The 21,140-nt window shown below is 49.1% G+C and overlaps 2 protein-coding genes across 5 annotated transcripts in view; both read left to right on the top strand.

The window, feature by feature from the left end:
- The window catches only part of LOC115083627 (zinc finger protein 585A-like), a 738,796-nt gene that overhangs the window by 118,791 nt on the left and 598,865 nt on the right, over positions 1–21,140 (top strand). The window lies entirely within an intron of this gene.
- On the top strand, positions 13,987–19,080 carry LOC115085981 (zinc finger protein OZF-like). The gene is made up of 4 exons (XM_029592564.1): positions 13,987–14,401; positions 15,547–17,365; positions 17,426–17,495; positions 18,991–19,080. The coding sequence occupies exons 2-4, from the start codon at positions 15,846–15,848 to the stop codon at positions 19,078–19,080; spliced, it is 1,680 nt and encodes a 559-aa protein (XP_029448424.1). The 5' UTR covers positions 13,987–14,401; positions 15,547–15,845.

The following is a 21,140-nucleotide window of genomic DNA, read 5'->3' as shown; positions in this document are numbered from 1 at the left end:
GCGTTTCCAGAGGCAGAGGTAGGCAGAGTTGAGCCCTAGGTGAGGGGAAGCGGTGGAGACTGCAACATAAGGAACAAAAATTCCTAGACAACATTGGTCGACGAGTATTCTAAGGAGCCATGCTTATCTCCCGGACTGCTGCCTATCAGCTTTATATGAACCAATATAACAGGGTCATCTTTAAGCAAATACAAGACTTCTCCGATTCCCTACCTCAACAATTCCAAGACCAGCTACAAACCCTTGTAAGCAAAGGCTTCGAAGCAAGCAAGCATGAGATTTGGACATCTTATGACATTTTTGACACCGCTGCCAGAGTGTCGGCAATGGCTGTCTCGGCAAGACGGTGGGCCTGGCTCAAGTCTTCTGACCTTCGTCCAGAAGTGCAAGACAGTTTGTGCAACCTACCATGTATCGGAGATAATCTGTTCAGTGAACAAATCCAACGGATGGTGGCCGAATTAAAAGACCATCATGAGACCCTCAAACAGCTCTCTTCGATGCTTTCTGACTTCTCCTCAAAGCAGCCCTTCAGGAAGGACTCTTAAGAAGTCATTCTATCGTCCAAGAAAGGCCTACCCGCCACCACCAAGGTCCTGTGCTACGAGACTTTATCAAAAACCTCAGCCTCGCCAAGCCCGAAAACAAAAACCACAAGCAGCTCCCCAGCCAGGGCCTGCTTCAGGGTTTTGACTTCCGCTTGGAGAGCAGCAGCCAGTTTCCTCTGTCACACATACCAGTGGGAGGTCGATTGTGCCACTTCCACAACATGTGGACTTCAATCACATCCGACCAATGGGTATTGACAATCGTTGCTCAAGGTTACCTTCTAAACTTCCTTGCCCTGCCACCGGACTCCCCACCTCTGCAGATGTGGAGAACGTCCGACAATTCTATTCTTCTGGATCAAGAGGTTTCCCTCCTTCTCTAGTCAAGGGCAATAGAACCCATTCCGCACTCACAGCAAGGCCTAGGGTTCTATTCCCGGTACTTTCTGATCCCCAAAAAATCGGGGGGTGTTCGTCCAATTCTGGACCTACGTGCTCTCAACAAGTACCTCCAGCGGGAAAAGTTCAAGATGGTAACCTTGGGATCGCTTCTACCCCTTCTTCAAAGAGGACACTGGCTCTTCTCTCTGGACCTCCAGGACGCATACACCCACATTGCAATAGCTCCAGCTCATCGCAAGTATCTCAGGTTTTTAGTAGGCCCCAAGCACTATCAATATGAAGTGCTTCTGTTCGGCCTAGCGTCTGCACCACGAGTCTTCACCAAATGTCTCAGGGTTGTAGCAGCTTTCCTCAGAACCCAAGGTATTCACGTCTACCCCTATCAGGGCTTCAACTCAGCAAGCTGCTCGGTCGTCCCTCGAATTAACTCTACACACTCTAATTTCTCTAGGATTTCTCGTCAATTATGAAAAATCTTATTTAGTCCCATCTCAAACCTTGTCGTTCACTGGAGCAGACTTGGACACCTTGCGGGCAAAAGCTTTTCTTCCTCAGCAACGAGCACAAACTCTCGTGTCTTTCGCTCACCAGTTACAGTCTCAGCATGCTGCGACAGCTCGCCAGTTCCTCGTCCTTCTGGGACACATGGCATCCTCAGTCCATGTCACACCAATGGCCCGCTTGGCCATGAGACTCATGCACTGGACTCTCAGGTCACAATGGATAGAGGCCACTCAGCCTCTGTCAACCATCATCTACATCACCGACTCACTCTGTCTGTCTCTCGCATGGTGGAAAAATCAGAACAATCTCCTCCAAGGACTGCCCTTCCAAATTCCAAATCCTCAAGTCATTCTCACCACCAATGCTTCCAACCTCGGGTGGGGAGCCCACGTGGCCAATCTACAGACACAAGGGTCTTGGTCTCTAGAGGAAGCTAAACACCAAATGAATTTCCTGGAGCTTCGAGCAATAAGATATGCTCTCAGGGCATTCCAGGATCGCCTCTCAAATCAAGTCATCCTGATTCAGACGGACAACCAGGTGGCCATGTGGTACATCAACAAGCAGGGAGGCACAGGCTCCTTCCTTCTGTGTCAGGAAGCTGCACAGATATGGACGGAAGCTCTCTCCCACTCGATATACCTCAGGGCCACCTACTTACCAGGAGTGGACAATGTACTAGCAGACAAGCTGAGTCGCGTCTTCCAACTGCACGAGTGGTCTCTCAACCCCTCGGTAGCAAACTCCATCTTCAGACACTGGGGATATCCTCAGACAGGCCTCTTTACGTCCCCTCAGAACCACAAAGTGGACAATTACTGCTCCCTCATTCGAGGCAAACACTCTCAGCCCAGAGATGCATTCTCCCTCTCATGGGCAACCGGTCTACTTTATGCATTCCCTCCGATTCCTCTTCTCTCGAAGACTCTCGTGAAGCTACGTCAGGACAAGGGAACCATGATCCTGATAGCACCTCACTGGCCACGCCAAGTGTGGTTTCCCATACTCCAGGATCTCTCCATCCGCAGGCACATTCCCTTGGGAAAGGACCCGCTTCTGATCACTCAAAACAAGGGGTGCCTAAGCCATCCCAGTCTTCGGGCCTTGTCCCTGACAGCATGGATGTTGAAAGGTTGATCCTTCAACCACTTAACCTTTCGAAACCAGTTTCCCGTGTCTTGATTGCTTCACCGAAGCCTTCCACGAGAAAATCTTACTCCTATAAATGGAAAAGGTCACATCATAGTGCACTTCTCAGTCCCTTGACCCCTTTTCCTGTCCAATCCCAATGTTTTTGGACTATCTCTGACATCTATCAGAGTCAGGTCTAAAGACATCCATAAAGGTATCAGGGATGTCCCTATATCAGTACAACCCCTCGTAACATGCTTTTTATTTATTTATTTATTTATTTATTATTTTTATATACCGACATTCGATCTGAGATATCACACTGGTTTACATTCAGGTACTGTAGGTATTTCCCTATCCCCAGAGAGCTTACAATCTAAGTTTTTGTACCTGAGGCAATGGAGGGTAAAGTGACTTCTCCAAGGTCACAAGGAGCGACAGCAGGACTCGAACCCTGGTCTCCTGGTTTGTAGTCCACTGCTCTAACCATTAGGCTATTTCTCCTCCCATATCAAGCCACCTTTACGTCCTCCGGCCCCTTCTTGGGACCTTAACCTGGTTTTCGGTCTGCTCATGAAACCACCATTCCCTGTACGTACCAGGATCAGTCCAGACACCTGGGTTGTGACTCCGCACCAGCAGATGGAGAACAGAGCAAGACTTGTCGGGCACCCTCACATATAGTAAGGCGCCACCCACAGCTCGTCAGTCTTTCTCTGTCTCCAGCAGATGGGGCAGGTTCACCCACAGGCTCTGAGGATCCCTGGGTAGTTGTTTAGCTAGTCAGGGTTGTTGGATTTGGTTTAATTTGTTTGGATTATTAAAAAAAAGGCTTCGCTTGTCCTGAAAGCCTCCCAGGGGGGTTGCGAGGTCCTGAGGGGACTACCCCTCCCTGGTCGAGGCCGCTGCTGAGGGTTGAGGACCCGGCCTGTCCCTGGCAGCAGCGCCGGGGGTGACACCGGGAGCCCGGTTCACTCACCCCCGCTGGACCGGACACTTCAGGACCAAGGTCAGCGGCAGGTAGAAAAAAAAAAAAAGGGGACTTTGTTTTCTTTCTTGCCGTTTTCGCCGTCTGTGAGGTTGGCTTTGGTTTTCGCAGGGGGAGCATTCCGGGGCGACTTTGATTTTTTTCTGGTCTCTTGGCGGCTTCGGCGGTCCGGGCCGGTGCGGTGCATGCCGAGGGGCGTTACGGACCGCGCGTGCGGCTCCGCGCGCGACGGGCTTTGTTTTTTCCTGTCTATCGGGCGGTGAAGGGCCGTTCGAGGGCGGTCGGGGGGTTCGCACTCGACTGCGATCGCCGCCGCGCGCTGCCCCTGAAGGAGAAGGCAGGGCCGACCTGTTCCCGCTCAGCGCGGGAACGGCGGCCATTTTAGAGTCCGTAAGGGAGGCCACGCGGCGGGCGGTAGAAAATGGCGGCATGCCGCCGGCGTTGTCTCCCCAGCAGCGGGACCCTGAGGGGGATCCCCCGCGGGGGGCTGCTTCTTCGGCGGTTCGGAGTCAGGAGGAGGCCTCCTCCGATCCTGAGGCCTCGTTTTCGTCGGCCCTCGCGGTGCTTGAAATAAATAAATAAATAAATATACGCTTAAAACGGAAGGGATCGTCTGTCAAAGGGGGTTCAGACAGTCGGTCTGATCCCCAGAAGAAGCGAGCGGGGGAGGGTCCCCGGAGACCCGTGGACCCGCTTAGAGAGCGGCGCTCGGGCCGCGGGGCCCCCCAGGAGACCGACTCCGAATCGGCTTCATCCGGGGACGTAGACCCTGATTTAGGGGCCCCGCGGGACGATGGTGCGCACGCGGACGCGGATACGATCCACGCGGGGCACGGCAAGGGCACCCCTGCGGTGGAGGGTGCCGACCCCAAGGTGGTGCGCTTGTTCCGGAAGGAGGAGCTCGCACCGCTTATTCCGGCTATTCTTCTGGAAGTGGGTGTGGATGCCCCACCCATGGAGCCTAGAAAGGATTTACCAAGATGGACCCGGTGCTGTTGGGCCTGATGGGACCCGCGGTGGTTTTTTCCGGTCCATTTTTCCGCTTCAGATTTTCTCTTTCAAGAATGGGACACCCCGGAGTTGGGCTTAAAGGTTAGTAAAGCTATGGATAAGCTGTACCCGTTGCCGGAGGACGCGTTGGATTCCCCGCGTCTTCCTCAAGTGGACGCAGAGGTTTCGGCGGTCACTAAACGGTCAACGATTCCGGTGACGGGGGCCACGGCGCTCAAGGATATCCAAGACAGAAAGCTGGAGGCTCAGCTCAAGAAAGTCTTTGAGGTTTCGGCTCTGGGCGCACGGGCGGCTATTGGTAGTATTTTGCCCTGAGAGCTGGCTTGCGCTGGGCTCAGGTTCTTCAGGCCAAGGCGAGCCTCTCGGGTGAGGAGGCGGTGCAAGCGGACAACTTGGAGGCGGTTATTGCGTATGGTGCGGAGGCGATGCACGACCTTCTGCGGCCTTCGGCTAGGGCCATGGTCTCGGCAGTTTCGGCACAACGTCTCCTGTGGCTCCGTAATTGGGCGGCGGATGGATCTTCCAAGGCACACCTAGGTTCACTCCCTTTTAAGGGGAAGTTGTTATTTGGCAAACAACTGGACGACCTGATGCAGTACCTTGGTGAAAACCGGGCGTTCAAGTTACCGGAGGACAGATACAGGGCCCGGTCTTCATTTTCCAATAGGTCCCGCGTTTGTGGGCCCAGGAAGTCGCGGCCACAGAGATCGTCGGGGGCCCCGTATAGATCTAGTTCCTCTCGACGGTCGTCGTGGTCCCAGTCCTTTCGAGGAAGGACATTTCGACGGCAAGGCGGTTCCTCGTCGGGGACCAGTCCGAAGCCCGCCCAATGAAATGCGGAGGGCCCCTTCCCCGCAGCTGGCTCCATTGGTTACACTGGAGGTAGGAGCCAGGTTGGCGCGGTTTTACGGGGAACGGGCCAGGAGAATCACGGACCAGTGGGTCCTCAGCGTGATAAGACACGGTTACGCGTTACATTTTGCTCGGGTTTCGGTGGACATAGTTCTGGTGTCCCCTTACAAGGGAGGCATCAAGCGTTGGCAGTCCGGGATACGCTGCGACGCCTAGAAGACCTGGGCGCGGTAGTTCCCGTGTCTCCGGGACAGCGTCATCTGGGCCGGTATTCCATTTACTTCATAGTGCCAAAGAAGGAGGGCACTTTCCGACCCATCCTGGACCTCAAAGGAGTCAACAGATGTCTCCATGTCCCTCGATTCCAAATGGAGACGATCCGCTCAGTCATAGCTTCGGTTCGACCAGGGGAATTCCTGGCGTCGCTGGATCCGACGGAGGCTTACCTCACATCGGAATTCGGCTGTGCCATCAGCGAACGCCCCTACTTGGATGATTGGCTGATTCGAGCCAAATCCGAAATGCAGTGCCGACAGGCAGTCGACAGAGTCCTGCAGCTCTTGCGGTCGCTCGGATGGGTGGTCAATCTCGCCAAAAGCCGGCTGGTCCCCACCCAAACCCTGGAATACTTGGGAGCGCTGTTCGACACGACGCAAGGCAGGGTGTTTCTGTCCATGGAGCGGGTCTGCAAGCTGCAGGGTCAGGTGAGCCGTCCTGTCCCTCCGGATTCCACAGGTGTGCGATTACCTGATGGTGTTGGGATCGATGGCGTCAATGTGGGCGCTAGTCCCTTGGGCGGTCGCTCATCTACGTCCATTGCAATCCGCATTGCTCTCCCGCTGGAGGCCGGTGTCCGAGGAGTTTTATCTTCCCCTCCCGCTCACAGATCAGGCGAGGTCCAGTTTGCAGTGGTGGCTCAAAACCAACAATCTGACACGCGGAGTGTCCCTGCTCATGCCCGCCTGGACGGTAGTCGCCACGGATGCCAGCTTATCCGGCTGGGGGGCGGTTTGCAGGGGCCGCTCGGTGCAGGGACAGTGGTCCAAAGCACAGTCACAGTGGTCCATCACTTGCTTGTAGACCAGAGCGGTCACGATGGGCGCTACAGTCGTTCCTCCCATTGCTCCGGGGGACTTCGGTCAGAGTGTTGTCGGACAATACGACCACAGTGGCGTATATCAATCGCCAGGGCGGTACGAAGAGCCGTGCGATGGCGGAGCAGGCGCGGCTGCTAATGCTCTGGGCGGAAAGAAATCTGATCAACATCGCGGCGTCCCACATCGCCGGAGTGGACAATGTCCAAGCGGATTTCCTCAGTTGGCATCGGTTGGACCCAGGGGAGTGGGAGCTGCTGGAGATGGCTTACCACCTAATTTGCCAAAGGTGGGGAACGCCACACATGGTTTTGATGGCCACCGCTCAGAACGCCAAGGCTCCCCGATTCTTCAGTCGACGGAGAGAACGAGGAGCCGAAGGGGTAGATACGCTGGTACTCCCTTGGCCCACGGACGTTCTCCTATATGTGTTCCCTTCCTGGCCTCTGATAGGCAAAGTCCTTCGTCGAATAGAATCGCATCCGGCGGAGGTGGTCATGGTCATGGTGGCGCCAGAGTGGCCACGACGGCCATGGTTCGCGGACCTCTTGCTCTTGGCAATGGAGGCTCCTCTCCGTTTTCGGGGGGACGCGGCTCTCCTGCGGCAGGGTCCGGTATGTTTGGAGGACGTGGCTCACTTCTGTCTCGCGGCGTGGCTTTGAGAGGAAACGTTTAAAGACAAAGGGATATTCAGATGCGGTGGTAGCTACCTTGCTGAGTTCTAGGAAGCGGTCTACGTCTTTTGACTATGTCCGGGTCTGGACGGTGTTTGACGATTGGTGTAGATCGCGTGAGGTGAATCCGGGGTTACCATCCGTGCCGGATGTCCTCGCTTTTCTTCTGGCATGCAGCGCCCTCCGAGTACAGGTAGCGGCGCTTGGCTGTCTCAGAGGAAAGGTGCACGGTCGGTCGCTGGCTCATCATCCAGACGTGGCGCGTTTTCTTCGTGGAGCTACGCATTTGCGGCCTCCGTTGCGGCACCCTTGTCCTTCCTGGACTTTTAATTTGGTGCTCTCTGCTCTGTGCACGTCGCCTTTCGGAGGGCGACACTAACAGACCTTACCCTGAAGGTGGTTTTTTCTTGTAGCAATTGCGTCGGCGAGGCGATTTTCAGAGTTGCAGGCGTTACCTTGTCGAGAGCCGTTTTTTGCGCTTCTCGGATTCTGGAGTCTCTCTAAGGACCGTTCCTTCTTTCCTTCCGAAGGTGGTGTCTGCTTGTCTTTTGAACCAGACGGTTGAATGGCCTGTTTTCCTGAGGGCCCGCGGGCTGATCTGGACGCCCAGGTGTTGGAGAAACTTGATGTCCGCAGAGTTCTGCTCCGTTATCTGGAGGTAACGAATCCTTTTCGGGTTTCGGACCATCTTTTTGTTTTGTTTTCGGGTCCAAAGCAGGGCGGCGCTGCTTCTCAAGCGTCAATTTCTCAGTGGCTGAAGGCAGCTATTTCTCCTGCGTACCTATTGATAGATAAGCCTGTTCCGGTGAGCCTCCGCGCTCACTTGACGCGCGCTCAGTCCACCTCGTGGGCGGAATCTTCGCAAGTGTCGCCACAGGAGTTTCGCAGGGCGGCAATTTGGAAGTCGTTGCATACGTTTGCTCGACACTATCGGCTGGATGTTCAGAACCTGGATTCAGGGGGTTTCGGGGGGAGAGTTCTGCGAGCGGGACTCTCTGGTTCCCACCCTCGGTAGTTCAGCTCTGGTACATCCCAGATGATCGAGGGGTTAAAGGGGCACTTAGAGAAGATAAGGCCATCGCGGAAAGATTAAATGATTTCTTTGCTTCGGTGTTTACTGAAGAGGATGTTGGGGAGGTACCCGTAATGGAGAAGGTTTTCATGGGTAATGATTCAGATGGACTGAATCAAATCACGGTGAACCTAGAAGATGTGGTAGGCCTGATTGACAAACTGAAGAGTAGTAAATCACCTGGACCGGATGGTATACACCCCAGAGTTCTGAAGGAACTAAAAAATGAAATTTCAGACCTATTAGTAAATGTAACCCCAATATTTAAAAAGGGCTCCAGGGGCGATCCGGGAAACTACAGACCGGTTAGCCTGACCTCAGTGCCAGGAAAAATAGTGGAAAGTGTTATAAACATCAAAATCACAGAACATATAGAAAGACATGGTTTAATGGAACAAAGTCAGCATGGCTTTACCCAGGGCAAGTCTTGCCTCACAAATCTGCTTCACTTTTTTGAAGGAGTTAATAAACATGTGGATAAAGGTGAACCGGTAGATATAGTATACTTGGATTTTCAGAAGGCGTTTGACAAAGTTCCTCATGAGAGGCTTCTAGGAAAAGTAAAAAGTCATGGGATAGGTGGCGATGTCCTTTCGTGGATTGCAAACTGGCTAAAAGACAGGAAACAGAGAGTAGGATTAAATGGGCAATTTTCTCAGTGGAAGGGAGTGGACAGTGGAGTACCTCAGGGTTCTGTGTTGGGACCCTTACTGTTCAATATATTTATAAATGATCTGGAAAGAAATACGACGAGTGAGATAATCAAATTTGCAGATGACACAAAATTGTGCAGAGTAGTTAAATCACAAGCAGATTGTGATAAATTGCAGGAAGACCTTGTGAGACTGGAAAATTGGGCATCCAAATGGTAGATGAAATTTAATGTGGATAAGTGCAAGGTGATGCATATAGGGAAAAATAACCCATGCTATAATTACACGATGTTGGGTTCCATATTAGGTGCTACAACCCAAGAAAGAGATCTAGGTGTCATAGTAGATAACACATTGAAATCGTCGGTTCAGTGTGCTGCGGCAGTCAAAAAAGCAAACAGAATGTTGGGAATTATTAGAAAAGGAATGATGAATAAAACGGAAAATGTCATAATGCCTCTGTATCGCTCCATGGTGAGACCGCACCTTGAATACTGTGTACAATTCTGGTCGCCGCATCTCAAAAAAGATATAATTGCGATGGAGAAGGTACAGAGAAGGGCTACCAAAATGATAAGGGGAATGGAACAACTCCCCTATGAGGAAAGACTAAAGAGGTTAGGACTTTTCAGCTTGGAGAAGAGACGACTGAGGGGGGATATGATAGAGGTGTTTAAAATCATGAGAGGTCTAGAATGGGTAGATGTGAATCGGTTATTTACTCTTTCGGATAGTAGAAGGACTAGGGGACACTCCATGAAGTTAGCATGGGGCACATTTAAAACTAATCGGAGAAAGTTCTTTTTTACTCAACGCACAATTAAACTCTGGAATTTGTTGCCAGAGAATGTGGTTCGTGCAGTTAGTATAGCTGTGTTTAAAAAAGGATTGGATAAGTTCTTGGAGGAGAAGTCCATTACCTGCTATTAAGTTCACTTAGAGAATAGCCACTGCCAATAGCAATGGTTACATGGAATAGACTTAGTTTTTGGGTACTTGCCAGGTTCTTATGGCCTGGATTGGCCACTGTTGGAAACAGGATGCTGGGCGTGATGGACCCTTGGTCTGACCCAGTATGGCATTTTCTTATGTTCTTATGTCTGGAGTGATCCTGGTACGTACAGGGAAAGGAAAATTAGTTTCTTACCTGATAATTTTCGTTCCTGTAGTACCAAGGATCAGTCCAGGCTCCCGCCCAAGTATTGTTTTCGGTTTAAGAAGAGTCCGCTCGGTTGGTTTCGATTGTTTTTCAGTATCTGTTGTTGGTCCTCTGGTTCTGGAAGTTCTGATCCAGCTGGGGGTTTTTGGTTGAATCGGCCCTAGTGTGGGGCGGTATAGTTAGTTAGTTTGGTTTCATTGCAGTTTTGCTTTGACATTCGTAAGACTGACGAGCTGTGGGTGGCGCCTTACTATATGTGAGGGTGCCCGACAAGTCTTGCTCTGTCTCCATCTGCTGGTGCGGAGTCACAACCCAGGTGTCTGGACTGATCCTTGGTACTACAGGAACGAAAATTATCAGGTAAGAAACTAATTTTCCTTTTGGACCTCTTCACTCCTGTGACCTAAAGTTTCTCACATGGAAAGTGATTTTCCTGTTGGCTATAACTTCAGCTCGCAGGGTTAGTGAGTTACAGGCCCTAGTTACCTATCCGCCTTACACTAAACTCCTGCAGTACCGGGCGGTACTCCGCACTCACCCTAAGTTTTTACCTAAGGTAGTCTCGGAGTTTCATATTAATCAATCCATCCTACTACCTACATTTTTTCCTAGGCCCCATTCCAATCCAGGGGAACAGGTTCTGCCTACCCTTGACTGGAAACGGGCTCTAGCTTTTTATCTAGACCGTACAGTTGCCCACAGGAAGAGCACTCAGTTATTCGTCTCTTTCCATCCTAACAAATTAGGGCAGCCTGTAGGTAACAGACTCTCTCCTCCTGGTTGGCGGACTGCATATCTTTTTGCTGTCAGCACGCAGGCATTCCTTTCCAAGACCGTGTTAAAGCACACTCTGTGAGGGCCATGGCGACTTCAGCAGCACACCTACGATCGGTGCCGCTTCCTGACGTTTGCAGGGCTGCCACCTGGAGTTCTCTCCATACCTTTGCATCCCACTATTGCTTAGACAAAGCCGGAAGACAAGATTCCATCTTCGGCCAGACTGTCCTGCGTAACTTATTTCCGACATGACGTACCAACACCCTTCCGCCTGCCCGGTGGGGTTCAGGATGCCCTCTACCAAATTCCACCCCAGTTGTTGTGCCTGTTGCATGCCATTGGGTACATTTGGTGCATGCTCGGACATCCTCAGCTCGGTACTCACCCATATGTGAGGACTACCATCCTGCGTGTCCTGTGAGAAAGCAAATGTTGCTTACCTGTAACAGGTGTTCTCACAGGACAGCAGGATGTTAGTCCTCATGATACCTGCCCGCCGCCCCGCGGTGTTGGGTTCGTAACGTTTATTGTTTTATTTTTCGGCACTGCCTGTAGCTTTCAAATAAGACTGAAGGGGACCCCTGCTGGCTGCAGGGTTAGTGCCATGCTCGGCATGCCCTGTAGGGGCCAGTCAAAGTTCTGGAAACTTTGACAGACGTTTTCCGTGATTGGGCTCCATCCTGATGATGTCACCCATATGTGAGGACTAACATCCTGCTGTCCTGTGAGAACACCTGTCACAGGGAAGCAACATTTGCTTTCTCTTATTCCTGTCCTCTGGTAGCCGTGGCAGTGGGGACTCGCCCAACTTGTTGGCTAGTTTCTCTAGATCGCTTCCGAACAGGAGTGTTCCCTTGAAAGGCATCCTTGTGAGTCTCGTTTTGGAGGATGCGTCAGCAGACCAGTTTCGGAGCCAGATTTGTCTTCTGGCTGCCACGGCGGATGAGACTCCTCTAGCTGCTGTGCGTACCAGATCCGAAGCGGCATCCGCGAGGAATGATTCAGCTGGTTCCAGGGCTTCCCCGGGAGTGATGTTCCTGGTCTGTGCTAAGCAGATGCGTGTCACCACGGCACAACAGGAGGAGGAGGAGGAATAGCCCAGTGGTTAGAGCAGTGGACTATGAGCCAGGAGACCAAGGTTCAAGTCCTGCTGTCGCTCCTTGTGACCTTGGGCAAGTCACTTTACCCTACATTGCCTCAGGTACAAAAACCTAGATTGTAAGCCCTCTGGGGATAGAGAAATACAGTACCTGAATGTAAACCGGTGTGATGTCTCAATTGAGATGAATGTCGGTATATAAAAATAATAAATAAAATAAAATAAAAATAAAATCTGTAAAGACATAACGGAGAAGTCAAAGGACTGTTTGAGGATGGATTCCAGACGTCTGTCTTGAGCATCCTTGAGTGCTGCTCCTCCCTCCACCGGGATAGTAGTGCGCTTCGAGACCGCGCACACCATGGCATCCACTTTCATACATGCCAGGAGATCTTTGGCGGCGGTATCCAGAGGGTACATGGCTGCCAGAGCCCGGTCTCCTTTGAACGTGGTTTCTGGGGCCTCCCATTCCAGGTCAATTAGTTGCTGGATGGTTTGTAATAGTGGGAAATGGCGGGAGGTCTGACGAAGTCCCTCCAAAAGTGGGTTCGTCTTAGGTTCCCCCGAGGCACTTGTGTCCGGGATGGCAAGCTCTTTTAAGTTATGTGTGACCAGGTCTGGAAGCTCGGCCTTGGTGAAGAAGTGTCTCATGGTTCGATAGGGTTCTGACCCCGGAGGGAGTTCCCCTTCCTCCAGGGGTTCTGACTCCTCATCTGAGATGTCTGTGTCCCTGAAGGTGGGGCTTCTGGGCGGAGGGATCACTTCTCTGGGCATAGAGGGTCGTGCCATGTTGAAGTCCTCTGGTCGGGCCTGTGACCGCACTGTAGGAGGCCCCGGTTGCATGTGGACGAAGGTATGCAGACCTTTGAAGAATTCCACCCAGGAGATGCTCGGTCCGGCGTACCGCTCGAGAGGCTGGGGTCCGGTACTGGCTGGGGAGGGCCATGAGTTGGGTCCCCTAAGGCCTCTTCGCACTGTATACACAGGGCCGTGGCCTCCTCATGCTGTGCAGCTCTAATGTGGCATGCTGGGCAGAGGCCCTGAGCTTTGAGCTTATTTTCTGGTGGTGCCATGGTTTGTGTTCGTACAATACAGATGTGCGCACCGGGGTGCGTCGAAGTTGCGCGCGTAGGTTTGGTGCATGTGTGCAGGGCGATGTGCGCGCCCGGCACAGTGAGCGCGTGGTTATGCGCTTCGCTTGTGCGCACAGGGTATTTGAGCGCGCGGCTTGCCTCAGTGCGCACGGATCGAGATGGCGGACAGGGCTGCAAACAGGGCCAAAATGGTGACTGCTACCACACGGACAATATGGCGACAACCTCGGAGGGTCTCTCCACGTGGGAGGACCCTCGGATCTGACGGGGTCTAGCCCTGCTAGGGGCGATCAACCCGATGGCACTGGTCCCGGCTGGCGACCTGTGTGTCTCCTCGAGCTTCGGAGACCGGAGACTTTTAAATAGATTTCTACCTTACCTTGTCTCTGCGCTTCCTGGTTTCGTTCCGGGCGGTCTCCGGCTGCGGGGGGAGAGGGAAATACCTTCACCGCTGTGCTCGAGGTTGCACCCGCTGCCCCTCAGCCTCACCCGATGTCGGGGGCTAGGTCCCCGCCGAGGGTTGGCTGCCGGACCGAGGCTTACCTCCGAGGGATCGTGGAAATCACCTCAGGAATCTCAACTGGGGGAGGGACCCAATGGGTGTCACTGCAGGAGAGCGGGGCTCGTCTGTAGAGGTAAGATTTCTTCTTAATTTGGATTTCTTTGGTAAAATTTACTCTAACGCTGTGCTAGTGTGCATAGAGTCCCTAACTGCTATGGAGATGGAAAATACTGAAGAGCTGCACTTCCTGCAGGGGTATATGTACTAGGGCAGACGTCAGATTGAAATCTGATCCGTCTCCAACTGCTATCAGGAGTACACTATACCCGTTGGTCCTGAGTCCATTTGTCTACACTAAGGAAAACGAAATTATCAGGTATGTAATTTCTCCAATTTATTTAGATTTATATTCTGCTTTTCGCACTTTTTTCAGCACTTCAAAGTGGATTACATTTGCTACTGGTATCTTGGGCAGAGTAATAGTTTCTTTCTTTGTTGGAGATTTGCCTAGCAGTGACGTTGTCTTGGTTATATCCCTTCTCCAGGCATTATTGTATGGTGGTTGGGGTTCGAGAAGTTGCGTCTTTTGCCAGAGCAGCCTCCTCCCTTACGAAGAAGTAGCTTTGGTACATCCCACTTGTGTAGACTGGACTGCCTGGATGAAGAGGAAGGTGAAATTAGTACTTACCTGATAATTTCCTTTCCTCGCTGAGAGGCAGGCCAATCCACAATCCTACCCTGAGCAGCCTGTACTGATTTTTTCTATTTGTCCTTTCTCAGGGCCATTATTGGAAGTAGAATTCGTAGGCCGATGCAGATCTTCAGGTCGTTTAAGGGCCTTGTAAGTATTTGCCTTCTTTGTCTGTTGTGGCTTCTGCATTTCCTTCTCGTCTGAGTCCAGTGCGTTGCCCACTGGAAGAAAAAAAAGGACGTGAATGATTAGGGGAGGAAGTGTTTTTATCTCCGGACTTAACAGTTCTAGTGTTAATTAGTTGTCACAGTTGACTTTTGCAGAATACTGGCATACTGATGTCAGTACAGGGCTATATGAGGGTCACATCAGCGAGTCAGTTGGTTTCTGTCTCCATCTGCTGGTAGGTGTGCATAACCCACTTATGTGGACTGGCTTGCCTATCCTAGAGGAAAGAAAATTATCAGCTGAGTAGTAATTTCACCTTCCTGGGTTTTTGAATCCTGGATGTCTGACTTCTGGGTGGGAGTAGTGGGGTGGATATACAGGACGCTGCAAAGTTGGGGAAATTGGGTGTCTCAGAGTTACAGGTCTTGTTCTACCAGAGCCCATTGTAACCAATTTATTCCTGGGTTTCTGAATCCTCTGTGAGAGCTGGGAGAGGCAATCTGGATGTACAGCAGATTATGTATTGGTCTGCTTCACTCTAGCCTGCGAGCCTTGAAAACGCTCCAAACTTCCTGGGCCCGTTTAGTTATAAGAAGCTTTCCTTGGGATCATGTGACTCTACTGCTACGTGAATTACTTTGGTTGCTGCTCCAGCAGTGGATTAAATTCTAAATTTTAACTCTTTTGTTTAGATCTCTGAAGTTTAATGGTCCATGATTATTATTATTTTAATTTGTTATTATAATGTTTAGTTTGGCAGATCTGCTATAAGTAGATTTTAATTGTTATTAAATGAATAGTAGATAAGCCCAGAGGAACCAGACCTACAGGAATCCTAAAGGAGGGACCTGTCTGATCTCCCAAGTTCTTGAATTGCATCAGCTTTATTTCTGCATCCTACACAGTATGGTAAAGAGAACCCACTGATTTTCTTAACTTCTCTGAATATTTCTATAGAGACATCATAGAGAGGTTTTCATAGCCATCACATAAAGTTTCTGCTAAGCTACAGAATTCTTTAATATGCAATCATTATGTGATATTTCTAAACATCTCATTTCAGGTTATTGGTAGCTTTCCATGCCATTGTTACTTACACATTATTAATTCCTTCATTTTGTATCCAGCAGACAATGAGGTCATACAGGAAGTGAAGAGGGAGGAGAATCGAGAAGAATACCCTATAGTATTAGCACTTACACCAAGACAATCAGGAAATGCCTGTGAGAATCTTGCCCAGAGGACTGAGGGGGGAGACATTAGCCAAAGACAGCAGGAATCAGAGACGAAGGAGCAAGACTCTGCAGGAGAGTCACTTGATGGAGTCACTGCTTGTGAGAGAAGTGACAGGGAGTTCACAGACATCCCTGAGCACCAGGGACACCTGAGAAGAGAGAATCCCTTCCAGAGTAATAACAGTGATCAAATGACTTCTGCCTTCCAACAGAAAGAGGAGGAAGGGAAGAAATCCTTTCACTGTGACACCTGTGGGAAAAACTTTAATAGAAAATGTCATTTTGTGTTGCACCAGAGAAGTCACCCAGGAGCGAGACCTTTTCCATGCAAACAGAAGTTAACCCTGAACTTATACCAGAGAATCCTCACTGAAGGGAGCACTTTCACTTGTATCGAATGCAAGAAAACCTTTTCTTGCAGGGAATCCTTAGTAATACACCAAGGTACACACACAGGTAAGATACCCTCTCATTGCTCTCAAGATGGGGAATCTTACAGTTCTGAGTTCTCTTTATTACATCAGAAAATGGAGACCGAAGAGAGAACATTTTCATGTTCTGAAAGTGGAAAAAACATCATTCAAATGCAAGACCTAATAATAAACCAAGTAATGCAGAGAGAATTATTACTCATTAGTACTGATGGTGACAGAAACTTCAATCAGAAAGGAAACTTCACAAGACAACAAAAATTCCAACCAGGAAACAGAGCATTTTCAAGTAATGAATGCAATAAAGGTTTATGTGAAGAGGAAGTTATTGCAGGAGACACAAAAATTTTTACTGGTGAGAGACTGTTGTCTTGTATTCAGTCTGAAAAAAGCTTCTGTGGGAAGGCAGTTGACAAAGAACAAAAGAAAATCCCCAAAGTAGAAAGTCAGTTTATATGCACTGAGTGTGATAAAAGCTTCAATCAGAAGTACAAACTCATAATCCACCAGAGAATCCACACCGGAGAAAAACCATTTAAATGTACTGAATGTGGTAAAAGCTTAAGTGACAAGAAATCTCTCAGACGGCATCAGACTATCCATACTGGAGAAAAACCATTTAAATGTACCGAATGTGGTAAAAGCTTCAGTGACAAGAAATCTCTCAGACCGCATCAGAAAAGCCATACTGGAGAAAAACCATTTAAATGTACCGAATGTGGTAAAAGCTTCAGTGACAAAGACGGTCTCAGACGGCATCAGAAAATCCATATTGTAGAAAAACCATTTAAATGTACTGAATGTTGTAAAAGCTTCAGTGACAAGAAATCTTTCAGACGGCATCAGAAAATCCATACTGGAGGAAAACCATTTAAATGTACTGAATGTGATAAAAGCTTTAGTGTGATGTCATCTCTCATGCAGCATCAGAAAATCCATACTGGAGAAAAACCATTTAAATGTCCTGAATGTGGTAAAGGCTTTAGTTGGGCGTCATCTGTCATGCAGCATCAGAAAATACATACTGGAGAAAAACCATTTAAATGTACTGAATGTGGTAAAAGCTTCATTGCCAAGAACTATCTCAGCCGGCATCAGAAGATCCATACTGGAGAAAAACCATTTAGATGTAATGAATGTGGTAAAAGCTTCAGGGAGAGAGACTATCTCAGACAGCATCAGAAAATCCATATTGGAGAAAAACCATTTAAATGTACTGAATGTGGTAAAAGCTTCAGTGACAAAGACCGTCTCAGACGGCATCAGAAAATCCATATTGGAGAAAAACCATTTAAATGGATTGTGGTAAAAGCTTTAGTGTGATGTCATCTCTCATGCAGCATCAGAAAATCCATTCTGGAGAAAAAACCATTTAAATGTACTGAATGTGGTAAAAGCTTCTCTCAGAAGGTGCGTTTGACATTGCATCAGAAAATCCATACTGGAGAAAAACCATTTAAATTTTTATTTATTTTATTTATTTTGAAGGTTTTGTATACCGATATTCGTTAGGAAAACATCACATCGGTTTCCATAGAACTATAAAATAGCCAACAGGGCTTTACAATGAACCTGATACAATAAACAATGAACAGGGGAGGGGGGTGAGGGAGGGGGCGGGGAGGAAGGGGAGGTGGATTAGAGGGTGTGGGAAAACCAGGGTTATACTGTACATATGGGTTAACATAAAACATATTTAAATACAATTATAATTAGCATACATTATAGTTAGTATAAATATAGATAATGTACTTTGAAAATTAGGAGGATGGAGTTAAAGACTGGGTACTGAATGTGGTGAAAGCTTCCGTCAGAAGGACTCTTAAATTGCATCAGAGTGTCCATACTGGAGAAAAAGCATTTAAATGTATTGAATGTGGTAAAAGCTTCTCTCGGAGGGTGCATTTGATATTGCATCAGAGAATCCATACTGGAGAAAAACTATTTAAATATACTGAATGTGGCAAAAGCTTTAGTCAGAATATACATGTCATGCAACATCAGAAAATTCATACTGGAGGAAAACCAAGTTAATGTACTGTGTCTGGTAAAAACTTCAGTAGAAAGGAAGACACTTGCCACCAGTCATTCAAGAAAAAACTGAAAACCTGGCTATTCAGCCAAGCATTTCCATGATTTCTAAAAAGCTGCTTCAACGAACTCTTATTACATCCTCTCCGCTCCAACTATATAACCCCTCCATCCCCCTCCCTCCATTCTTCTCTCCCCCCTTGGATTTAGACATATAAGACTTTGTTGTGCCATGTATATTTTATTCTTATGGTTATGTTTAGCTATGTATTTTTTGCTCCTATGTTTAAATGTTACTCAAAAAGTTATACAATATGTTACTCAAAAAAGTTCTTTGTTATATGTAATTGCCCACAAGCAAGCTTATTCAACTGTTCTCTGTAAACCGATTTGATTTACATATAATGTAAGAAGATCGGTATATAAAAACCATAAATAAATAAATAAGACCTTGCAAGCCACCAGAAAAGTTGCACAGGAATCAAATTCAGTTCACATGCTTTCATATGGGTTTGGAATAGAAGAGTGGCCTACTAAAGTTATGAAAATGCCGGCTGCAAGAACAATACAACTTCTCCATTTCCATCAAGTAAGCTATAAGAATCAGGGAGGTTGATATTTAGATGCCAGAAAGCTGGTTAAGTAGGACTTATCCTTCCATCTCACTGCTGCTGAATATCCAGTTATGTTCAATGGCTGAGAAAGCTGTGGGTGGGCAGTGGGTGGATCAGAGTGGTGCTACTTAGCTGGAAAAGTTATTCAGCTAAGTAGCGATTTTGGCAACATGGGTGTTTTGCATGATTTGTAGTTTGTTTTTTTTTTGCACTGTGACAGTTTTCCCCAGAGAGCTCCTTCCCTGTATGCTGGCTTGCAGGTAGTGTTTGACCACTGCACTGTAGTTCAAGCAGAGGCTTTGGATGCTGCCCTGACTGAAGGTGGCTTGATCAGCAATCACATCCCCTGATGCATAGAGAGAGGAATATCGAGTAAGAAAAGGGAAGTGATAATCCCCTTATACAGGTCCTTGGTGAGGCCTCACCTGGAGTACTGTGTTCAGTTCTGGAGACCGTATCTCCGAAGGGACAAAGACAAGATGGAGGCAGTCCAGAGACCAAAAAGGTGGAGGGTCTTCATCGAATGACTTGTGAGGAGAGATGAAGAATCTAAATATGTACACCCTGGAAGAAAAGAGGAGCAGGGGTGATATGATTCAAACTTTCAGATACTTGAAAGGTTTTAATGATCCAAAGACAACGTCAAACCTTTTCCGTTGCAAAAAAATCAGCAGAACCAGGGGTCACGATTTAAAACTCCAGGGAGGAAGACTCAGAACCAATGTCAGGAAGTATTTCTTTACGGAGAAGGTGGTGGATGCCTGGAACACCCTTCCGGAGGAAGTGGTGAAGACCAAAACTGTGAAGGATTTCAAAGGGGTGTGGGATAAACACTGTGGATCCATAAAGTCTAGAACAGAGCTTTCCAAAGTGTGTGTCGCGACACTTTAGTGTGTCGCCTAAGCCCGGTGCACGTGACACACCGGCAAGTGGGAGCCAATGCGGCCGCCGCTGGAGCTCATCCTACTGGCGGCTAAGCAGTGAAGAATCGTTGTGCTGTGTGCCGCAGACACACAGCAGAAAGATCGGTAAGGCCGTGGTGAGTTTACGTCACCACGGCCCGAAGAAAAAGGGCACGTCTAAACGTGCAGGTGCTCCGCCTCCTTCCTGCCCACGCGGCCCCGGAAGAAAAATGTTGCCGGAGCGCACGGGCAGGAAGGAGATGAAGCAGCCGCGTGTAGAAGAGGAGCCGCGTTGTTGCAGCGGGCGAGAAGAGGCCAGGTAGCATGGCCCCCACCGTGGATCGGATCGGCCCGAGAAGATCAGAGTGGCCGCGATCGGCCCGAGAAGATCAGGGCCGCTGCAGAGCCGATCCTGCAGCGACCCGTGAAGAGGAGGCCCAGAGGTAAGAGAGAGGCTGAGGGCCCGTAGAGTGCGTGTATTAGCTGAGTTGAGAGATTGGGTGCCTGTATGAGCTGAGTTGAGAGATTGGGTGCCTGTGTGAGTTGAGAGATTGGGTGTGGGAGTGAAGACCTCAATGTTTGCAGAGACAGCATGTGAGAGCCTGTGTGTGTGAGAGAGAGACAGCATGTGACAGTTAGAGCCTGTGCATGAGCAAGACAGCATGTGGGAGTGAGAGAGAGCCTGGGTGTGTGAGAGTCAGCATGTGCAAGAGAGAGACTGTGTATGAATGATTGTATGAGAGAGAGAGCATGTGAGAGTGAGAGCCTGTGTGTATGTGAGAGAGAGAGAAAGCATGTGAGAATGAGAACCTGACTGAGAGAAGAAGATAGATGGAGAGAAAAGAAATAGAAAAAAAGACAATATGAAATGAATTGGCAAAAAAATAAGAAAGGGGAGGTGGAACAAAAAAGCCTGGGACCAACCGATTAGAAAACTAAGATCAGACAGCAAAGGTAATAAATAAATAAATTACTTTTTACTGATTGGCACATGTAATCTTTGTTAATGTCAAGAGTAGCACTTTCTCTATGCGGATCTCACAATGTACGAGATCAACATGGAGGAAGTAGAAACCCACGGGGCCTGCACAGAGGAGGCAGCAGAATGGGCTTCAGTGCCAATAGCAGCAATCAGCACCTCCCCAATAGCCATGCGGCATCAGTGGCAGCAGAGGAATGAGAGAGGCTCCGAGGTTGCTGGCAAAAGAAAGAGAGGGGGTCTGCCTTTAGTGTGTGCATGTGTATGAATGGGTGCCTGCCTGGGGGATGGTGAGGGAGTGGTGTGAAAATGAATGGGAGCCTGCCTGGGGGTCAGTTTTAGTGTGTGAGAATGACTGGGAGCTTGCCTGGGTGTGTGTGTTTGTGTGTATGTGAGGGAGCCAGAGAGAGTGTGTATGAGAAAATTCAGGGGAGTAAGAGTTTGTGTGTGGGGTGTGTGTGGAGGGGGAGAGAGTGTCTTAGAGCCTGAGAGTGTGTCAGTGTCTGTGAGAGCGAGAGGTTTTGGTGGG

The sequence above is a fragment of the Rhinatrema bivittatum genome, chromosome 2, assembly GCF_901001135.1.
Source record: "Rhinatrema bivittatum chromosome 2, aRhiBiv1.1, whole genome shotgun sequence".
In the NCBI taxonomy this organism is placed as follows: Eukaryota; Metazoa; Chordata; class Amphibia; order Gymnophiona; family Rhinatrematidae; genus Rhinatrema; species Rhinatrema bivittatum.
This window is presented reverse-complemented; position numbering and strand designations above follow the sequence as displayed.